Source organism: Agelaius phoeniceus, chromosome 11, assembly GCF_051311805.1.
Source record: "Agelaius phoeniceus isolate bAgePho1 chromosome 11, bAgePho1.hap1, whole genome shotgun sequence".
Classification (NCBI taxonomy): Eukaryota; Metazoa; Chordata; class Aves; order Passeriformes; family Icteridae; genus Agelaius; species Agelaius phoeniceus.
Window position 1 is genome coordinate 10,889,860 of NC_135275.1, and position 18,506 is coordinate 10,908,365.

The 18,506-nt window shown below is 41.0% G+C and overlaps 2 protein-coding genes across 4 annotated transcripts in view; both read right to left on the reverse strand.

Annotated features, from left to right (window-relative positions):
• The window catches only part of ARHGEF3 (Rho guanine nucleotide exchange factor 3), a 106,944-nt gene extending 105,810 nt beyond the window's left edge, over nucleotides 1-1,134 (reverse strand). For both annotated transcript variants that reach the window (XM_077184601.1, XM_054640261.2), the window contains exon 1: nucleotides 973-1,134. In XM_077184601.1, the coding sequence (XP_077040716.1) occupies nucleotides 973-1,001 (29 nt within the window). In that variant the 5' untranslated portion in view covers nucleotides 1,002-1,134. The remainder of the gene's footprint in view (nucleotides 1-972) is intronic.
• Nucleotides 1,135-6,321: 5,187 nt separating this feature from the next.
• The window catches only part of IL17RD (interleukin 17 receptor D), a 42,290-nt gene continuing 30,105 nt past the window's right edge, over nucleotides 6,322-18,506 (reverse strand). The window contains exons 6-13 of one of the 2 annotated variants that reach the window (XM_054640273.2): nucleotides 18,256-18,300; nucleotides 18,010-18,161; nucleotides 17,561-17,626; nucleotides 16,659-16,713; nucleotides 15,611-15,721; nucleotides 13,785-13,969; nucleotides 11,905-12,841; nucleotides 6,322-9,583 (exon numbers count right to left, since the gene is read on the reverse strand). In XM_054640273.2, coding sequence (XP_054496248.2) covers nucleotides 9,468-9,583; nucleotides 11,905-12,841; nucleotides 13,785-13,969; nucleotides 15,611-15,721; nucleotides 16,659-16,713; nucleotides 17,561-17,626; nucleotides 18,010-18,161; nucleotides 18,256-18,300 — 1,667 coding nt within the window. In that variant the 3' untranslated portion in view covers nucleotides 6,322-9,467. The remainder of the gene's footprint in view (nucleotides 9,584-11,904; nucleotides 12,842-13,784; nucleotides 13,970-15,610; nucleotides 15,722-16,658; nucleotides 16,714-17,560; nucleotides 17,627-18,009; nucleotides 18,162-18,255; nucleotides 18,301-18,506) is intronic. The other variant, XM_077184674.1, reaches the window with a different exon arrangement.

The window sequence follows — 18,506 nt, forward strand, 5'->3', positions numbered from 1 at the left end:
TGGAAACGTACTAAAGGATAACATTGAACTAGAAATTGCATTAATAAATGTAGGTATACATGGGAAAGGTACACAAGAACGTTTATAGAGTCATAAGAACTATAAAAAAACTTAATTAAAAATGAAATTCAAGGGAAAAAATTTAATTTCTTGCATGGACGTAAATGGTTCCGCAGCAAGTCCCAGCTCCTGGCCGCTGCCGAGCCCAGCGCTGAGGAGCAGCAGCGCACTGACCCCGCAGCCACACGAACCGCCCCGCGCCTCCACCTGCGCGCCGCAGAGAGCGGCTCCGCGCTGCCTCCTCACAGCCCGCCGCGGCCGCGGAGCCTCGCTCCGCAAGTGGAACTCACTACGCTCCCTGCTTGTTTGTTTCCACTTTGCTTTCTCCCCCACTCCTCGCCCGAGGCGGAGGGAAGGGCCGAGAGCCGGCTGCGGGCCCCGCCGAGGCGAACAGCAGCGGGGCACAGCCGGCCCGTGACAGCCACCGCGGAGCTCAAAGCAGGCGGCCGGCTCCGGGCACCGCGGCCCTTCCCTGGAAGCCGACACTCCTGTGAGACTGGCCACTAAACAAACGCTGAAAGTTCTTCAAAAGCATGAACTAACCGAGGCACCCGAGAGGGAGCGGGTCGAGCGCCCGCCGGCCCCGGAGCCGCCCCCTCAGGGCCCCTCACGGGGCACGAGCGGCGCCAGCACCGAGCGGGGCAGGGCGGAGCTGCGGCCTCCGCTGCCCGGGGCATCCGGAGCGGGGCGAGGAGCTGGAGCAGGACCGGCCCCGTTCCAGCCAGCAGGAGCCGGCGGGAGTCCCCTCCCGACCCGCCGCTACCGCTCCGAGTCCCGTAAGGCGCGGCGGGTCCTCCCGGAGCGACCTCCGCTCAGCTCCGCCACTGCCGCCGCCGGCCGCCCCAGGAGAGCCGAGCCTGTCAGCTCCGCCGGGCAGCGCCCACCTGTCCAGCCCCAAGGGGCAGCACTCACCTTGCGCCCTCCTGCCCCGCTCCTGGCATGCGGCTGGCGGAGCTGCCGCCCCGGCCCGGCGGCAGCGAGAAGGGGCTGCGGAGGGTGGGCAGGCACGGGGAGCCGGCGGCAGCGGGCGGGACGCAGTCCGGGGGCTCCGGGCGGCTGTCACGGCAGGCGGAGGCAGGGGCTGGGTCTCTGTGTGTGCGCTCGCCTCGCCCCGCCGCCCGCCCCTCCGCGCCGGCCCCGCCCGGATCCTTTCCCGGCTCCCATCTGCTCCTCGCTCGTGTGTCCCGTCCTTCCATTCCGCTCCGGGTCTCTTCTGCACGCCTGGTCCCGGCTGCTCGGGCCCACAGCAGCTGCGGCCGCAGCCCCCGCGTCTGCCGGGGCTCCGGGCTGCGCTGCCCCGGCCTCCCCCCCGGGGAAGGTAAAGGAAGCCAGGCTGGGGTTGAGAACAGCTAAGGACTCAGACCGACCAGAGAAAGGCAAAGGACATCGCGCCACGCTCATTGTCTCAAACTATATCAACAGCAAGTGACCAGGAGCCGGTCTCATAAGGTTAAAAACTTGCGGAAAATAGCAACAGATAATGTACAGGTGGTCACAGGCCACGTGTGTTTTGGACAAAATAGTAGTATGGAAATACACTCAAAAGTCCTATTGACCTGGAAAACCATAGCAATGCAAAGATGGAGGTAGATGATGAGCACTTTAGATGAGGAACTCTTTCTAGTCTATGTTTGTACTGTGCCTGGTAAAGACCATCTTAATTTCTTGGACCAAAGTCAGTAAGTATAATAATAATAAATACCAACAATTACATCACTTAAATAGAAATTCAAAAGACATGTAGGTGGTAGGTCTCTCACAGTAGTAGCATTGCCAACATAAAACAGCCAGTGGAAAAACAATAATAATGGCACTCATCACATTTTGTAGCCCAGACACCAGAAGCTGGTCACTTGACAGCAGAATAACTAATACTTAACTATGGCTTGGCCTTACTTTCTAAGCCAACATCTTGTGAGGAGATTTCACCTCTCAGTTGTTTCTAATTGCTGAGGATAGCAATGTGGTATGGAAGAGACATATGGACATCAGACCTTGCTTTAAGTAAAGGTCTCAAATTCCATGTCATTTCTGCAGACTGCAATACTACAGTAATCTCTGAACTCCACACTGTATGAAAACATTCTGGAATTAATACCATATTTAAAGATACTGGTTCGTAAGGTGAAGTATTTTTAAACTAAGGACAATTCAACTGGATAATAGCCATCAAGATGCCATAGTAGTTTTACATAATAGTTTACAGCTGGAGTTTTTTTCTGCTCTTAAAGTAGCAATTCACAGATTACACAGGTGTGTGGAGACTTGGCACTTCTCTTGCCCTATGGCAAAGTCAGGGATTTATGTTTTAAACACCAGGTTATGGGCAAAACCTGGGCTCCCAGCAGCTTTGACAGAATTAGCAGAAGGGAGAAACCTGTGAGGTTACTCACTGATGGGTTCCTGAAACATGCACCCTTTGTCATAGCTGCAGCCAAGGTCAGTGGAAAACAGACATCCCACCCCCTGCTTTGGCAGTGCCTGTTACAAAAGCAGAGATGGACAGGATGTAAGTGCAGGGCCATTTTTCATCCAGGACTTACCATGCCTGTCATGGAAAGCAGCAGTTCCAGACCCTGTTTTAAAGCTTAATTTGATACTCATTATCAGGAAATGGGAAGAGATGCTCTGTTTAGAGACCTTTAACTTTCAGAGTATATTTTATGTGTCCACAAAATTTCCACTTACTTAGGATGTGAAAGTAAAATTGTTCTTCCAGAGAAAGAACAATTAATTGATGTAACATTTATAATTATATAACCAAGTAGAATCTGCTCAAACACACCAACTACAAGCATTGTCCAGGGAGATCGAACACTTTTGACTAATTACTAATTTGTATTTCCTGGGTTTAAAGATAATATATTATATAATGTAATTTGTAATTGTTGTTTGCTCAGCATTTTAAAATCATAGCAAGCATGGAATTTTCTTTAGTATGCAAAATATAAAACTCAATTGTTAATGTATTATTACTTCAGTCCAAAACATTATCTTAAAAACACAATTATATCTGACTATTATACTTTTAAAAAAAAGTTTAGCAAGCCAATTAAAGGTTAAAAACATGAATATTCAAATGAATGTAGTGGTATTTCTCAGCTTTGGAGGCAGTCTAAGCAAAGGGAGGGAAGGTCAGAAACACAAATCCTGCCCTGTTTTCCTGATTCACTGTCACTGGTATTCCCACTCCACCCTCAGTAGCTGAGCATTGTCCAACTCTTCAGCAAAGAGATGGTGACTTCCTTCCTAACACCTAAACACACCTTGGCAAGTTTGCAAAAGCTACAGTAAAGAGCAGACAGTTTCCTTTCTGTTGATGACTCACAGCTTTTATGGATGCATCCCCTCTATGAGACATTGCTGAAGACAAGTAGGTCTAATCCTGTTCTCACTTTTAATTATTTTGAAATAAGTATGATGTAACTGACAGCAATTAAATCACTCTAGATTTTCATCAACATTATAAAGGAGTCATTCTTGCAAACCAGGTTCTCATCAAGCAGGGCACTTGCAGAGGAACAGCACCAAGGAGTGCTGTGGGGCTGAAACAGGCTCCTGCAGAGTCTGCCCCGAGGTACCTCACACTTCAGAGGTCTCTGTGGGGTGTTGTGAAGGAAATGAAACATTGCCCCATGTCTGCCCCAAATGTACCTCTTCCTCCTGCTGCAGTTCTTACTGTGCCTCTGTTTCCCACCATGCTCCAGCAGGAGATGACTGCAGTGGTGCTGCAGCACTCTGAGACATCAACCAGTGCCCTGCAGTTCCATCACACAAATTATTGCAAAACACCAAAGCTGCAACAATCATTTCTAACCAAACAGTGACTGCTCCCAGAATCACCACATGGCTCAAGACCATGACATGAAGCCCTGTGCTCTGCCTTCAGCTGACACCAGCCCACCTCCATTCCCAAGGGAAGTATTTCCTATATTTTATCCCATTCCTACCCAGTTCTCATGTAACATGAAGACAGTAACACTTGCTCATGGCCTGTATGTGACCAGTTGTGCACCTACACAGAAAAATCTGTCTCATCCATGTCCCACTCCCATCATTAGCATCTGATTTCATAGCCAGACCCATTGAGATTGGTTGAATCACCTGAGAAATAAAGCACTACTAAAAAGGGTGTGGCCACTGCCTTCCAGAAAGGCCTGAAGAATGTTGCCAAAAAACACTTTTATATTGTGATTATAGTTCTACAACTTGCATCAGAAATTATTTTCACCAGACAGTAGCTTGCTGCCCTGAAAATATTCCTGGCTTCCTGGAATATTGGTTTCCTGATTTCCTCAATGTAAAATCCTTTTGGGAAATTTTTTCTTAAAAACACAGTTTAGCTTGGCAACTATGTGAAAGCCCATTCTCCAACTGTTTAGTTTTCCCTTCTACTATACAAGGAATCCAATTTGACAAATTTAAGCTTCTGTAATTGGGTTAGAAATATTTTTTTTTAACCATGAAGAAGGTGATTTCTGTTTTTAGGTCTGATCTGTATTTTTACTGTACTGGCAAAGGTAATGAAAAACTCCTGGCTTGCAGTTATTGGAAGTAGTCAATATTCCAATGAAAGACAAGGTCTAAGATTAATTTAGCTTAAAATGGAAAAAAAAAGACTGTATCAGTTTCCAAAGCCCTTGGTATAATCCAGGGTTCTATGGCTGTTAGGATACACAATATTCAAGAAATGTTGTGTTCCTAGGAAAATGAATTATGATTATCAATAGCAAATATTTTAGGTTGAGTAAAATCTCATCATAAACCTGTCTGGCTATTACAAAAATTCAGAGCAAGTTTTGTGAGCAATTTGATGTTGATTTACAGTTAAAGGGTTAACACAGAACTTGCACAGGGAGCAGATGGTCGGAGAGTTTAGAATTACATGAAACCACAGACACACACTTCCCCCACGGAGAAAAAAAGCCAAAATGATGGACTGCCACAAAACAAACTTACCTGACTCATAATCAACAAGACTGCCTCTTTTCTAGCAGATCTTTTTTGCACACCAGTAGCAACTCAATAGTTAAGAATTCCAACTAAATCAGCAACCCAACAGGACAGCATTCCATACACTCACTCATGCTAGTTCAACCTGCCATCTATTGCCAAGGCCTGTGACCCTACCAGAGAACCTGGAAAAAAGTTGGATTTTTGTAAATTAGCCTTCATTACAGCTTTATGTATTTTTATTACCTGATGAAGAAACTTCTCCATGTGTTGTCTTCTTCTTGCATGGATTTTTACCATTATAACTATGAAGCCTATTATATTACAAATTATTATATGCCACAGTTGAGAGAGCCACGATACACAGAGTATCACCACACAATTTCAGAAGGCTTTAAGCACCCACCCATACACAGTCACACCTCACCTCATCAGAAGGCTTCAGGCATCTGCCCATGCAGAGTAACATCACTTCAGGAGGCTGCAGGGGTCTGCCCTTCTTGTTTTCCAGCCCAGCCTTTTATCCCCTCCTGTTGATGCCCTGCACCTGTGTGCCCTCTGCTCCCTTTGGTGGTTGGTCAGTGCCCCTGGGCACTCCATGGCTCATTGCTGGCAGTGCTGCTCACAGCTGTGCCCACTGGGGCTGAGGCTGTGCCAGCCCCACCCCAATTACCACAAACTGTGTGCCTACAATATCCAACATTATATCTAACATTATATCCAACATTATATCCAACATTATATCTAACATTATGTAACTACATCCCCTTCATTTACCCGAGCAACATAAGGAATCAGAGTGGTTTCAAGGCTTACCCCTAAAATTACAGTTTGTAGGGTTCACTGACTGGAACAGTGCTTTGAAATCAGCTGGATGAAAAAAAACCCACATATAAATCTTAAGTATTTATAACATCCTCTTTGACAAAGTTAATCCAAGTTATTACAGTTTTGTGGATGTGGATAGGTTTCACCTGGCATGCAGAATAACCATGTACTGCTAGGAGACCTTCAGGGGAGATACAGGAAAAAATTACATAAAATCATATTAATGCAATTTTATTAAAAAATAAAATCTGACCCCATCCATCCCATACAGAAGTTTTAGAAGTTAACATTTCTGAGAGTTGCTTGACTATGACAAAGACCCATCAAAACCGCTGCTTCCCTCCCAGCTGCAGGGCATGAACAGCAGCTAGCAGGTCTGGCTGCTTGTGTGTTGTGTGGAACTGCACTCAAAGTGTGCAGGAGAAAACCATTGCACTTTTAAGCCTTTTCTTTTTAATAGTATAAGAAAAGCCCAATGAATGAAATGACACAAAAATATTTTATTTTGGTATTTAACTTCTAAATTAAAGTATAACAAAACATTGTTTCTGAAAATGTCAGGTGCATTCTATTTTCAACAGTTGATGTATCCATGGACAGGAACGAATTATGGCAACAACTGTACTCCCATTCAGAATGCTGAACACACTGAACATACTGTCACATCTTGAGCCTTCAGCTTTCCAATGTTTCTTCACCCTCCCAGAAAATACACTATGAAATATCCAATGTCCACACACTTGAGTGTAGCAGAAATTCAAGGGATCCTTTCACCATTACCATGATGTTTAGAATTTGCTAATGCTTGAAAACAGTAGTAAGCTAACCTCTAATATGTGTATTAACATATCTTTAAAAAAATCATTCTTACAAGGATACAATACTTATGCTATTCCCAGCATAGTACTTGCCAATTCAGTACTATGTCCTTCCAGCATCTCAGTATCTAACTGTTTTAGGAACTGTGGCTTTATAAAAAAGCTAGACTAAGTTAAAGTATTACTTCTCTAGCTTTTGTAAACTTGAGGTGTGGGCCATCCTAATCTATATTTTCACTTAATTATATTGTCTTTCTTCTGAGTACATAAAATATGCTGCTTCCACCTTAAGCTAAGAAGGAATAAAGGAATTTTTCTTCCCTCCCACCCCTAGATGTGACTGTCATCTGCATAGACTTTTCATAATTAACAAGTAAGTTTTGCAAGATTGTACAGCAAATTCTGAACAAATAAACTCATTAATGACAAGCAATTCTTTGTGCAACTGCCTTCATCCCTTTTTAACAGTCAGCTTTCTTAGAGCTTAAAATGAAAACTTCATTTCATTTCATTTTGTAATACTGATTCAGCCACTATATTTAATGGAACAAGGAAATCTTCCCAATCTTTAGCCCAGCATTAAATAACAGTAAGTGAGCTGGGACTTCCCATGGATGAGAGCAGCATTACCTTCACCTGCTCACTGCTAAGAAATTGCCTCCTCCTCCTCCTCTCATGTTGTGCAGCTTTGGATTTCTATGCACAGCAGATCTTCAGCACACAGGTTGTGTCACCTTTCTGCCTTGGCTTATTGAATCCAAACCCTTTCTCCAGTAAAAGTACAAGAATTGCACCAAATCATAGCTGGATATCCCTCATAGCTGGATTTAGTGGAGGAGCATTTACCTCTAAGTGATTCTGCCTAGTGTGACCTTCAAGCAATGGGAAAACATGAAGAATTTTGCCTTCAATAAGGCTCAAGGCACAGCCTTAAAAAAATATCAAAGGCACAGATGATTCACTATGTGTGTAAAATTACCTAAACTTACTTAGATATTGCAAGTTTTGAAGTTTTCCAGGTAGTGTTCTTTTCAATTCAGAAAGCAGAGAGAAAAAGGAACATTTCATTACTGGACAAGGCCCTCCAGATCCAACACATGCTGATCCAAATGATCACAGAATTCCATATTACAATTGCAAAGCATGTCAGAGTTCTGCCATTAATTGTTATACACAAATAATTGTTACAGCACTTACTTACTCCATCTGTGATAACAATCTCAAGAGTCCTTTGTTTGGAAATTCCAATGATTAAATATAAACTGACACAAGAAACCCAAAACAAAACAAAAACAACCCAAGAAAACAACCCGTGAGCTTTATAGCTACTCAGCCAAAATCATCACTTAATAGTTCTATCTCATGCTATTAAAATGGATAATAAAATGTAATAGTTAAAAATGTCTAATTCTCATCTATTAAAACTAAGAGAATATTTGAGGTATTTGATTTCTCCCTTAATTCTCTTTAAAGCAACCTCCTGCTAGTGGAATGTGAATTCAGGTTAAATGAGCCAGAATTTGACTCTGTGACCAGAATGAGCAAAGGCACATTGGTGAGGTGTCCCTTGGTATTTGCTGTGCCCACACTTCCTGTAATAGTGCCTGGAATTGCAGTTACAGAGATGCATTTAATTTCAGAAAAGTTGCTCCTGGGAAACAGGAGGGACATTTTGGATGCAGATTTACCCACCTGGTCACTGCAGGAAACAGGAGATGCCTGCTCTGTGTCAGCAGATAAAAATGGCCAGTGGTAGTTCTTGCATTTTTCCTTAATATAACACTAGTGACAGCACACAATCTGGATCACTAAGTGATGATAAGGAGTGTAAACTGCAAAATAACTCACTGGCTTCTGTTCACTGCTTGGCTCAAAACAAAGTACTCCTGCCTGTTAGCTGCTGGCCTTGGCTTGTCTTAGCCCAGGTGGTTTTGTAGCACCTGTCCTCAAATGATGAACCCCCCATATAAAGCTTGCTCCTCTCATGGCTGAACAGACCTAGAATATCTTCAATATAAGGGATGGTCTTCCTTCTCCCATCTCTTTATTCTTTGTATCAGCCCTTCAGGAAGAAACAGGAAGCTTTGTTTCCATGGTATCACTCAGGACCTGTGTTTTTGTGTATTCTAGAATGATCCTCAGCCTCAGAATGGGGCTGTCTGTGAGTCACCACAGCCAGACTGCAGAGGAGGCACAAGAGATCAATGCAGGGGAGGGAGACATGCACTGGAATGAAATACTGACACACATTGGCATCTGGGAAAAGGAGGCTGAGGAAGAGAGCTCAAACATTTTGAAAAGAAAATTATTTCTTCTGATGGAGAATTTCTGATGGAGAATGTCACCTTTGGCATTTTATCTTGCTTCAGAAAAAAATCCTGTTCTTATTCACTACAACATTCCTGCCATCAAGTACATCAGCTGGACTAGAGGCTGGACTACAAAATTTACTAAGGCTTAATGTTCCAAGCTATTTTATGTCCAGTTGCAAAGTTATTCCTAGCAAAAAATAGTAAATTTTGATTATAGCATCTGTAAACAGTGTAATATAATGACATTTAAATTATAACAGGAATTATTTTAAATGTATGCTCTTCTGGTTTTCCATGCTACATTTTTCAAATCATGAAAGAGTTTTTATAAAAATACCAACAGATTCAAGTTTACTGGCCACAAAAAATGGAATAACAGATCTTCTTCAGGGGCAGTTTGTTCCTTCAAGTAGATTTGGTGCTGAGACAGTGTGGTAGTTAAAGCACAAACAGAGGCTGTTGATAAAGTGGCAATGCATAACAATGTTGTCATGTATTATAAAGGAGCAATTGCCTGCAGTTCATCAGCGTGGATGTGGCAATGAAGTTCTGCTTTACATATTCCAGGCACTAAGAACTTTGTAGCAGTCATTACAGGAGGTTCTTCTTCCCCTATAAAAGAAAAAAAAAGTGAAGTTCATTAATTGAAACAGTGATTTTGTACTCAGTCAATATTTCAGAAAAATGCCAAGAAAACTTCTGAAATGCCTCTGCACCATCTTGTCTTGCACTCCTGAGGCTGAACTATCATGCCCAGCAAAATGTTATCTAGAGGTACAACACTGATTTTCTACCCAGGCAGGACTTCTTAGGAAGACTTCATTAGTGAATGGACCCAATAAAGGTTTAGCTGTTGGTACTTCATCAAAATTAAACTGGTTTAAACTCCAGTTGAGGATGCCCAATATGATGAATATTTGAGAATCTTTACTTTGCAGACCAGTGGTCTGCTCAGGAACTGCACTGAAAGATAGAAAGGATTCTAAGTTAGGGGATTTATGATTTTTATTCAAAAGATTATATCAAACTGGCCTTTAAAGGAAGAAAGGAAAGATCTTTTGAGATGCTAAATGTCAGAGCTATTCACATCTGTTCTGACCAAGTAACAGGTAAAATAAGTAAAAAACTGAAATGTAGGGTGAATTCAGAGCAATAATTTGGACGTGTCTGTCTCTCAGAACAAGAATAAAAGCTAAAATTTCTATTTACTCCTCTCATTAGCATGCATATAAATATTAGGGCTGTAAATATTTTGTATATCTGGGACACTAAAGAAATTTAATGGGTTGCAGTGTAAAAGGCAGATGATGCTTTTAGAGTCAGTTCCAGTGCTGTCTCCTTTGTAACCTGTACCTCATCAGGGCTGTGGTTTGGGTGAGGGAGGTTTGGGGAGAGTCAGTCAGGGTGGTGCTTCTGGATGAGGACAATAAATGGGAAAATGGCACAAATTGTGGTTTCTTGAGACATTTGAACATCAGTGCAAAGATCCAACTCTATCAGCAAGAGCTCTAACGTTTAACCTCTACAGCTGGAGCATGCTAACAAGGGGGTATGTGACTTGAGAATTAATTACTGGGAAGACTGCCTCTTTCTTCCTGTGCCTCCTGCAGCTGGGACACCCAGCTGACAGCTCAGCTCTGAATCAGGAGGGCCACACTGGGAAAGCATTCTTCCAGGGAGGCCATACATTAGCATCCTACTTTCACCAGAACCTTTACAGACATCATCTGTACTTTTTCCCACAAATGTGAGAAAAGACTAAGTTAGAAGATGGTAGGAAAGTAAAAAAATATAGTTTTAATTCTGAAAAGAGAGTAGTAGTGGCTTAATTAATTAATTAAAACAGTAAATCTGTATTTTTTTCTACCTGAAGTTTTTTTCAGATTTTAACTATTCAGTCACATAGGCTATCTAACTGATAGGTGCTATATCCATAATCAGCATTTGTATTCTCTTCCTCCAAGATAATTCTGGCATCAAACATTAGTTATAAATTATCTAAATTAAAAAATTCATTTACCCAAGACAAAAGTCTAGAAAATGCACTGTCAACACTGATTCTAGAAAGCAGAACAGCATACAACCATCAAAATACAATATTCACCTGTTGTAGCTGCTTAAGGAAAATCTCAGCAGAGCACTTTTACCATATCAATACAATTGCTGGAACATTCCACACTGAGATAGTTGTGATGCCAGTTCAATATCCTGTAACTAGTAAGGTTAGATCAGTTTTTTTATACAGCCTGAGGCAAAATTTACACCTTCTAACTGGAGGTATCTGAGCTGGGTGTCTATTCTGGAGAGTGTCTTCCAAGCATTTAAATTACTCCATTGAAAGGCATTTGTTCATTCCCCAGCCCTGTATCTGGTGAGAAGCCTGATGTCATTCTGAAACTGGAGCCAAGCACAGTACAGAGGATACCCCTAAAGGATCCAGTATGTGCTGGAGCCAAACAGGATGCCAGGTTTAGATTTATGGCTGTCTGTGAGAATGTTTCACCATATCACCCTCTTGATTACAAGCACACAGCTGTCAGCTGAAATCCCAGCTGCCAAGGGGTCCCTGGAAGAAGAAGCTGTCTCTCCAAGAATAGGTCAATTAACGAGCAGTGACTTATTAATAGAATTTTAGTGAAATCTTACCTAGCTAAGATTTCCTCCACACACTGTAAGTTTAGGAAAAAAATCATTTTTCCAAAGTGACTCTTCCTATTTTTATTTTTTATTTTTATATTTTTATTTTATATATTATGTTTATTTTAGATTTTTAAATATTTTAAATTTTGCGTTTATTTTTACCATCTTTATACAATGTTCACCTTTCTCTGCAACCTTTTATATGGCTCCTCACATATTATCTTACCTCTTTGGAGATGGCAGAAATATGCACAGTAACTGAATGTGAGTTTGGATACACTGCTGTGTCTTACCTAAACCTGATGATGAGGAAACACTTCCTGTAATGGAAGATGTTTCCATTTGGTCTGTCAATAGTCCTTCCATTAAAGGTAAAGATAATTCAGATGAAGGGACAGATGAATCATAGATCCCAGAATCTCGAGGCATGTCTTTCAGATTTGCAGCTTTAACAACATGGAGCAATGGCTGAAGGACAGAGCTGCCACCACCTTGAATGTCCTGAGTTTCTAGATCTTCTCCAAGGTTTAAGTGCTGAATGATACAGTGGGAGTCTGAATTCCCCACTGAAATGTTTAGATCTGTTTTCAGGTAAAAATCACCATCCATCACCTGTTTATTCACCAAGTCATTTAAAACCAAGCCTGAATCAAATTTTTCCATGACAGGCTCTGAGTAGTGTAAAGAAGGTGGAGGGAAGGGAATGAATTGTTTCTCAAACCAGTCTGGTTCCTGATCAATGAACTGATGCATGTTGCAAATAGCAACATAAAGGGACCTCCCAGATTTGCTCCTGAAATAATTCCTTTTACTGATGTTAACAGGAAACCCTTCTGGATCCTGCACACTGAGATCTCTGGAGTGTAAGTGTGAATAGAGCTGGGGCAGATTGTCCATGAGTTTGTATTTTGTGCTCAGATCCAGAATGGCAGGGATGTCTCCCTCACAGGAGTAATCAAAGTAAACTGCAATGAACTTGCAGAGGTCAGCTGAGTTCTGCTTGGCCTGACGAAGCTTCTCTGCCACAGTCAGCACAGCAAAGAGAAAGGCTTCTCCTTTTCCTGCATCCTGGGCTACTCCTCTGTGCTTCCAGTTCTTTTTTTCAACAAAGTATTTCATTCCTTTGGAACACACAATGATGATAAACTGTGACTCATTTATTTTTTTAATAAGCCACTCCTTCTGATCTTCTTTACAGCTTTTCAGATCTTCCCACAAATCTAAAGCCACCTAAAAAGGGGAAAAAAATCTGATTAAGTTTTATGTATATAAACCCAATTGTACATCTCTAAAAGGGTTTTCAAGTAAGTTAGTTATAAAATAGTTTATCCTGAACTATTTTAAGCAGATGAAAAAGCTGTGACCATCCCCAGCAAGCACGAGGCCTCAGCTGTGTTTCTGTGTTTGGTCACCAGAGAGCAGAGTTGGTGTAATCAAACCCAGCTCCAGCTCAGCCCAGTCACATCCTGGGGGTGGGGGAAAAATGCAGCACAAAGAGTCCAGCAACTGTCCTGCCTTTTCCAGCTGAAAAGTGAAAAACTGGTCACATATTGATTCCATTTCAGACAGCAGTATGAGATTCTAGGCCTGCTCATTCAAAGTAGCAATTGAAATGTCTCTCTCATACCATTCAAACAAAAACAAGGGAAAAAAAGAGGTGCTGATTTCACAGTATTAATGGAACAGAAGGGAAATAAAAAAATAAAAATGAATTAGTAAGTACATGCTGTCAACCAGTAATCCTAATAATGCACTATTTGCTCTATGAGCAGAAGTCTTGATAGATTCAACTTCTTTTAAATTTCACTTTAGGAACACCAAAGTGTATCAGGTAGGTAACAATACCTCTTTGTGGTTGCTGACTATAAAGATGTATGGCCTACTGAACAGAAAAAGCACTTAATTCAAAGCAAGCTAAACATAGCTGAATGAAAGTACTGAAATCATGATCTTCCACTATTCTGTTGGTTTGGGTTGTTTTGGTTTTTTTACACTGGATAAGATCTCTTCATTTCCCCAAGTAAAGAAAATTCATACAGCCTAAATTTAGAAAAATAACAGAAGTTATCTCTGTGGAAAGGAGTGACTGAAATACCGACTTTTCAAGCACAGCATTTTGGGAGTGCTGCTTCAATTAAGGAAAAGTTGTTTATATGTGAAAGGTTGAGTTTACCTCACAGCCACAAAAGTCCTGAAGAAAGTAAGCAAAGCACTGGATGACATTGATGTGTTTCTGGCAGTCTTTGCTGGAATAGCAGATGAACACTTTTGGCCGGGGTCGCAGCCTTTCCACATGGAGACCTGCAGCATAAGCTGAAGATTCTGAGCTCTCCTCATCCAGATGGGAATATATATTTTCTAAAGTGCAAGAGAAAAGAGAATTCACACTATAAAGCTTGATTTTGTTTTGAGTTTTTATTGCATTTGTAGGCTTTTTACTAATGCATACAGTAATGTTTGTTTTTTTCCTAAATATTTTCCTCTCCTTTCCATCCTGAAAAAGAAAAGTTGTACACACTCTATTTATCCAGCTGCATGTGGAATACACTCTCAAAGTTAAACGTGCAGTTATTTCTGCCCAACTCAGAAAACACAAGGAAGATTTATTTTATAGATAGAAGAAGTTGTTTCACCTTTATTCAATCTCAACAGTCTTCACATCTCTGTTCAAACAATATAAGCCTAAAAGATGTATCATCTTCAAGAGTTTCCTGTCTAACAAAGTCTCTTGTTAAAAAAACCCAAACCACAACATAAGCCAAGTAAGAATATTAAACTCCAGGTCCACAGACCCTTTCAGGATATCCTACAAGATTTCTCTAGTGAATATGTACACACGCCTATTTGGACATTAATGTGACATTAATTTGAATTAAGATATGATTAATTTAAACCAAAATAGCTATTAGTATTTATTTCCTTGCATAGATGCTTTTATGCTGGAGCATAAAAGTCTGGCCTTATGCCAGACTAATTCAATCTAGTTCTACAGCTGATTAAGCTAATTTGGAATAAAGTATGAGTATTTCAAAATACAAATATCCATCCAGGGATTCGATTCAGAACAATTCATCAGGAATAACTATTCTGGAACAACTCTCTCTGTAGACAAATCCTCAGTGATTTGTCTGGGTTTTTTGTTGGAACTGTGCTAGCTGTGAGCAAAGGGGATAACTACAGAAGACCAGAAGGTAAAAGGATTTAACCCAACTGGCATATAGCCCTTGCAGTATATCTCAGTGCCAAAATTCAGGTGGATAACACAGATATGTGAGGTTTGGAGAAGTAATCTCTTTTTCCATTATTCATGAAACCACATGATGCTTTAAATTCAATATAAAAAGCCAAGGTATTTTTAACATTTAAATGTATCAAGTGTTGCTTGCCAGCTCCTGGATACAGAGAAGCCAGCAAGGAGGAATGGAATCTAAAAACATCTGTAAGCAGGGCTCACAGTAAATTTAAGAAGATGGCTTAGAATGAAAGGTAAAGGCAACTTCCAGGAAAGTGAGCAAATCTGGAATAGCAGCTGTAGATAGGATTCCAGACAGCACTGTAAATTGTATTGGCATCACAAGGTTTTACTTTCCTTCTGATTTAAAATAAATATGAATTAGATATTTCTGAGTAAAATAAGGGAATGTTTAAAACATACTCATTTACAAATCTGTTTGTAATCTACATGGTCACACGGTACTTTCTCAAAGAAAAAGAAACACGAAATAAAAAGTATTTTCCAATATTGCTTTTGTTGTCTCCTTTCTACAGTGAAGTTTTGATCTGTGATACAATGCTGTCTAGGCAACCAATTACCATCAAGCACTGATTAAAAATTTGCTACAAGTTTCAGCACACAAAAAGCGGAGGGGAGGAAGGACAGAGAAATAGAAAAGCAAGCTTTTCAGAGCAAGGTGTTTCTGGAGTCAGCCTATCAGTGAGGACTGCTTTGGTTACACAAGTGTATCTGTCAGTGGCACTGCACTGAGTGCAGGCCCCCACCTTGCTGCTTCTTGCGGCACATCACGGTGAAGAGCGTGGCGAAGGCAGAGATGACAACCAAGGGCACTGTGATGGCAATGGCTCTGATGGGGCCAGCCCACGGGGAGTGCACTTGCAAAAGAAAGCACAATTAGCCACATGCAAATCAGCTGCACTACAATTATCCAAACAAATCTTCACACTGGCAATGCAAAACTGCTGCAGTGCTCTATTATCAGGTAATTGTCAAAGATACAGGATATCAAATATGCTCAAATATCATGTTCTCCACTTCAAATTAGGTTTTACGGTGGTTGTCCCACTGCCACAGCATCAGAGTGACTCTCATCAGTAACAGGAGCTGCAACTCACACCAGCCCCAGGAGAACAGGCCTGTGGCAAATAGTTTGGATGAGATTTGCAGTGGTCATTTAGACCTGACATGTTTTGGTTCCAGGGTGCTGAACCTGCCCCTTAGAAAGAACTGCCTTGCTGCAGACATCACCCTGAGCAATGTGCATTAGGATTCAGTGCATTTTATCCACTGCCTCCATCTGTGGCTGTTTTGAGGTGCAGTTGCACTCTGAAATCCCTGTTTAGCTTCTCAAAACCAGGTCTGACCCAGAGGCATGTGAAGCATTCACCTGACAGGCTCTACAGACTGCTGGGTTTGGTACCAGGGCTGAAGGACACAGGTGATGTGTTCAGGCTGCTCCCACAGTTTCATTGCAGTATTTCCACACTATTGCACTCTCTGTTGTATGCAGTTAAGGTTATCATCCCTCATATCCACATAAACAACAAAAGCCACTTTCCCACAAAGATTTCCAGTGATGGATTGATATAAACTCCACTAAATATAAACGTACAGAGATGCACATCTGTATGCTCAAGTGTGCATCTCTACTCTTTTTTCATTAGGTCAAAAAAGCACAGCACAATTATCTCAATAATCTAGATTATGGCAAACAGACAAAGGTCAAACAGAGATTTATTTCCAACATAATTAAAACTGAATCTAAATTAGTACAGTAAATATAGTATATTGTTTAAAAAACAGAATTCATACCTGGTTTTAGTGCATAGTGCATCGTTTTCCTTGTTGTATTAGTGTCATCAACCAGCTTGGAAAAGTAAAAGATTAATTTTATTTTCTGCAATATGAAAATAACTGTAACAGCTTTTATGACCAAATGTGAAGAAAGGTACTGTTCAAATAGTTAGAACTAAAGAGCAGCACAAACTAGTATAATAAAAATTGACCAAGAAAGAGAATTCCAATTAAAAAAAAATAAAAATCAAAGTCCAGGAATTATGCAGGCCCACAATTTCAGTTTAAGGTACAAAGTGCTGTGCACTCATGGAAGCAAAGCTATGGAAAGGTCAAGAGCATTCTGAAGCCTTGAGATTCTAGCCTTTGTATTTTTCAAATCCTGTACCACATTAGTGCATAACTCTAAACTCCACATAAAGTGCTAGTTAACTGTCCTCACATTTTGGTTAGACAAACAATCCCTCTGGGCCTGTGTTCCAAGGACACCCTACAGCCTCAGGCCCTAAAAAGTATAAACAAAAGTGAATTGGGGGGGTGCAAACTGGGGGAATTTAACTTCATTACCTGAAGCTGTAATTGGAGGATTAACCCCTGATATGGAAATGGACCAAACTTATATCTGTCTGAAAAAACTCCTGACCATCATCCATTTTGGGTGTAGCCCCCTGGCGAGGCTTCATCTGCCCTTAATATACCAGAAGGACCTTCATTAAATATCTCTGCTTTTATTCTTCTAACTTTGTCTGGCCTCTGTTTCTAGGTAAGCCCAAAAAATGCATCATTCTAGAAAATTTACTTGCCCAAATACCTCAGTAGGGATACCTGAAGTTCAATTCTACCAGTGTGATTTGAAATATTTTAATTTTATTCTGTCTTCCCATTAACATATTCCCTTAGGTGTTGTACAGAAATGTTACCTCAATGATATAATCTCCTGGAGACACATTCTGAAGAACACAACTTGTTGTGTCTGTGTTCTGCTCCTGCATAAAGAAAGAATACTTTGCAAGCAATTCACATACTTTGAAAACATAATAAAGAATTCACATTGATTTAGAAATAGGCAGTGCACCCTTGTATTAACACACCTTAGACCAGCAGAACTAAGTCTGCCCATTCACTGATACAATTGTCTGCCTGCAGAACTGACTTGTGTTATCCAGGCCCAGAGGAGTCCCCAAGCCTGGCTGTGACTGATGAGTGCCATCACAGCACAATTGTTACCTACAGAAACAGCTCCAAATAGTTTTACCATTTTAAAACTGATACTATTTTATATTAAGTGTTTTAAGTTTCTGTAAGACCTTAGAGCACCTCATGTTAATAGGTGGTGTGTTTTTAAGAGCTGCAGAACTCAGCCACGTACCTGCCTGCAGGTCTTTTGCTTAAACAGTCCTTCATGCTTCAGTTTGTAGTGAAGAAAGTAGTACCTAAACCCAAAGTTGTGAGGTGCATGATCAAAGGACACTTGCATGTTAAAACCTTGCTGGGTAACATTCACATTCCTTGGCTTCCAGTCTGTCAGAGGAGATATTCATGAATTGCAAAATGACTCTTCAAGTACAGACACTTTTTAAAAGATTAATATATAGAAATATTATATTTTACTTACAAGGTTTGCAGACAAGGTTTTCTGGCTGTAGCAACAATTCACATGCTACAAATATACAGAAAAATATTAATTATACAGTATCAAACTGCTGTGCTTTTTGAACAGAGAAAGAACAGGGGCCAAAGTAGGGAGTTCATAATTTTGAGAACTCTCACTTCTTTCCCAGACTCTAATATGCCTGGACTAAATGCATTCTACAAACATAACTCCTTTGTTATGATTTCAAGCCCCTTCTCATCTTTATATGAGAA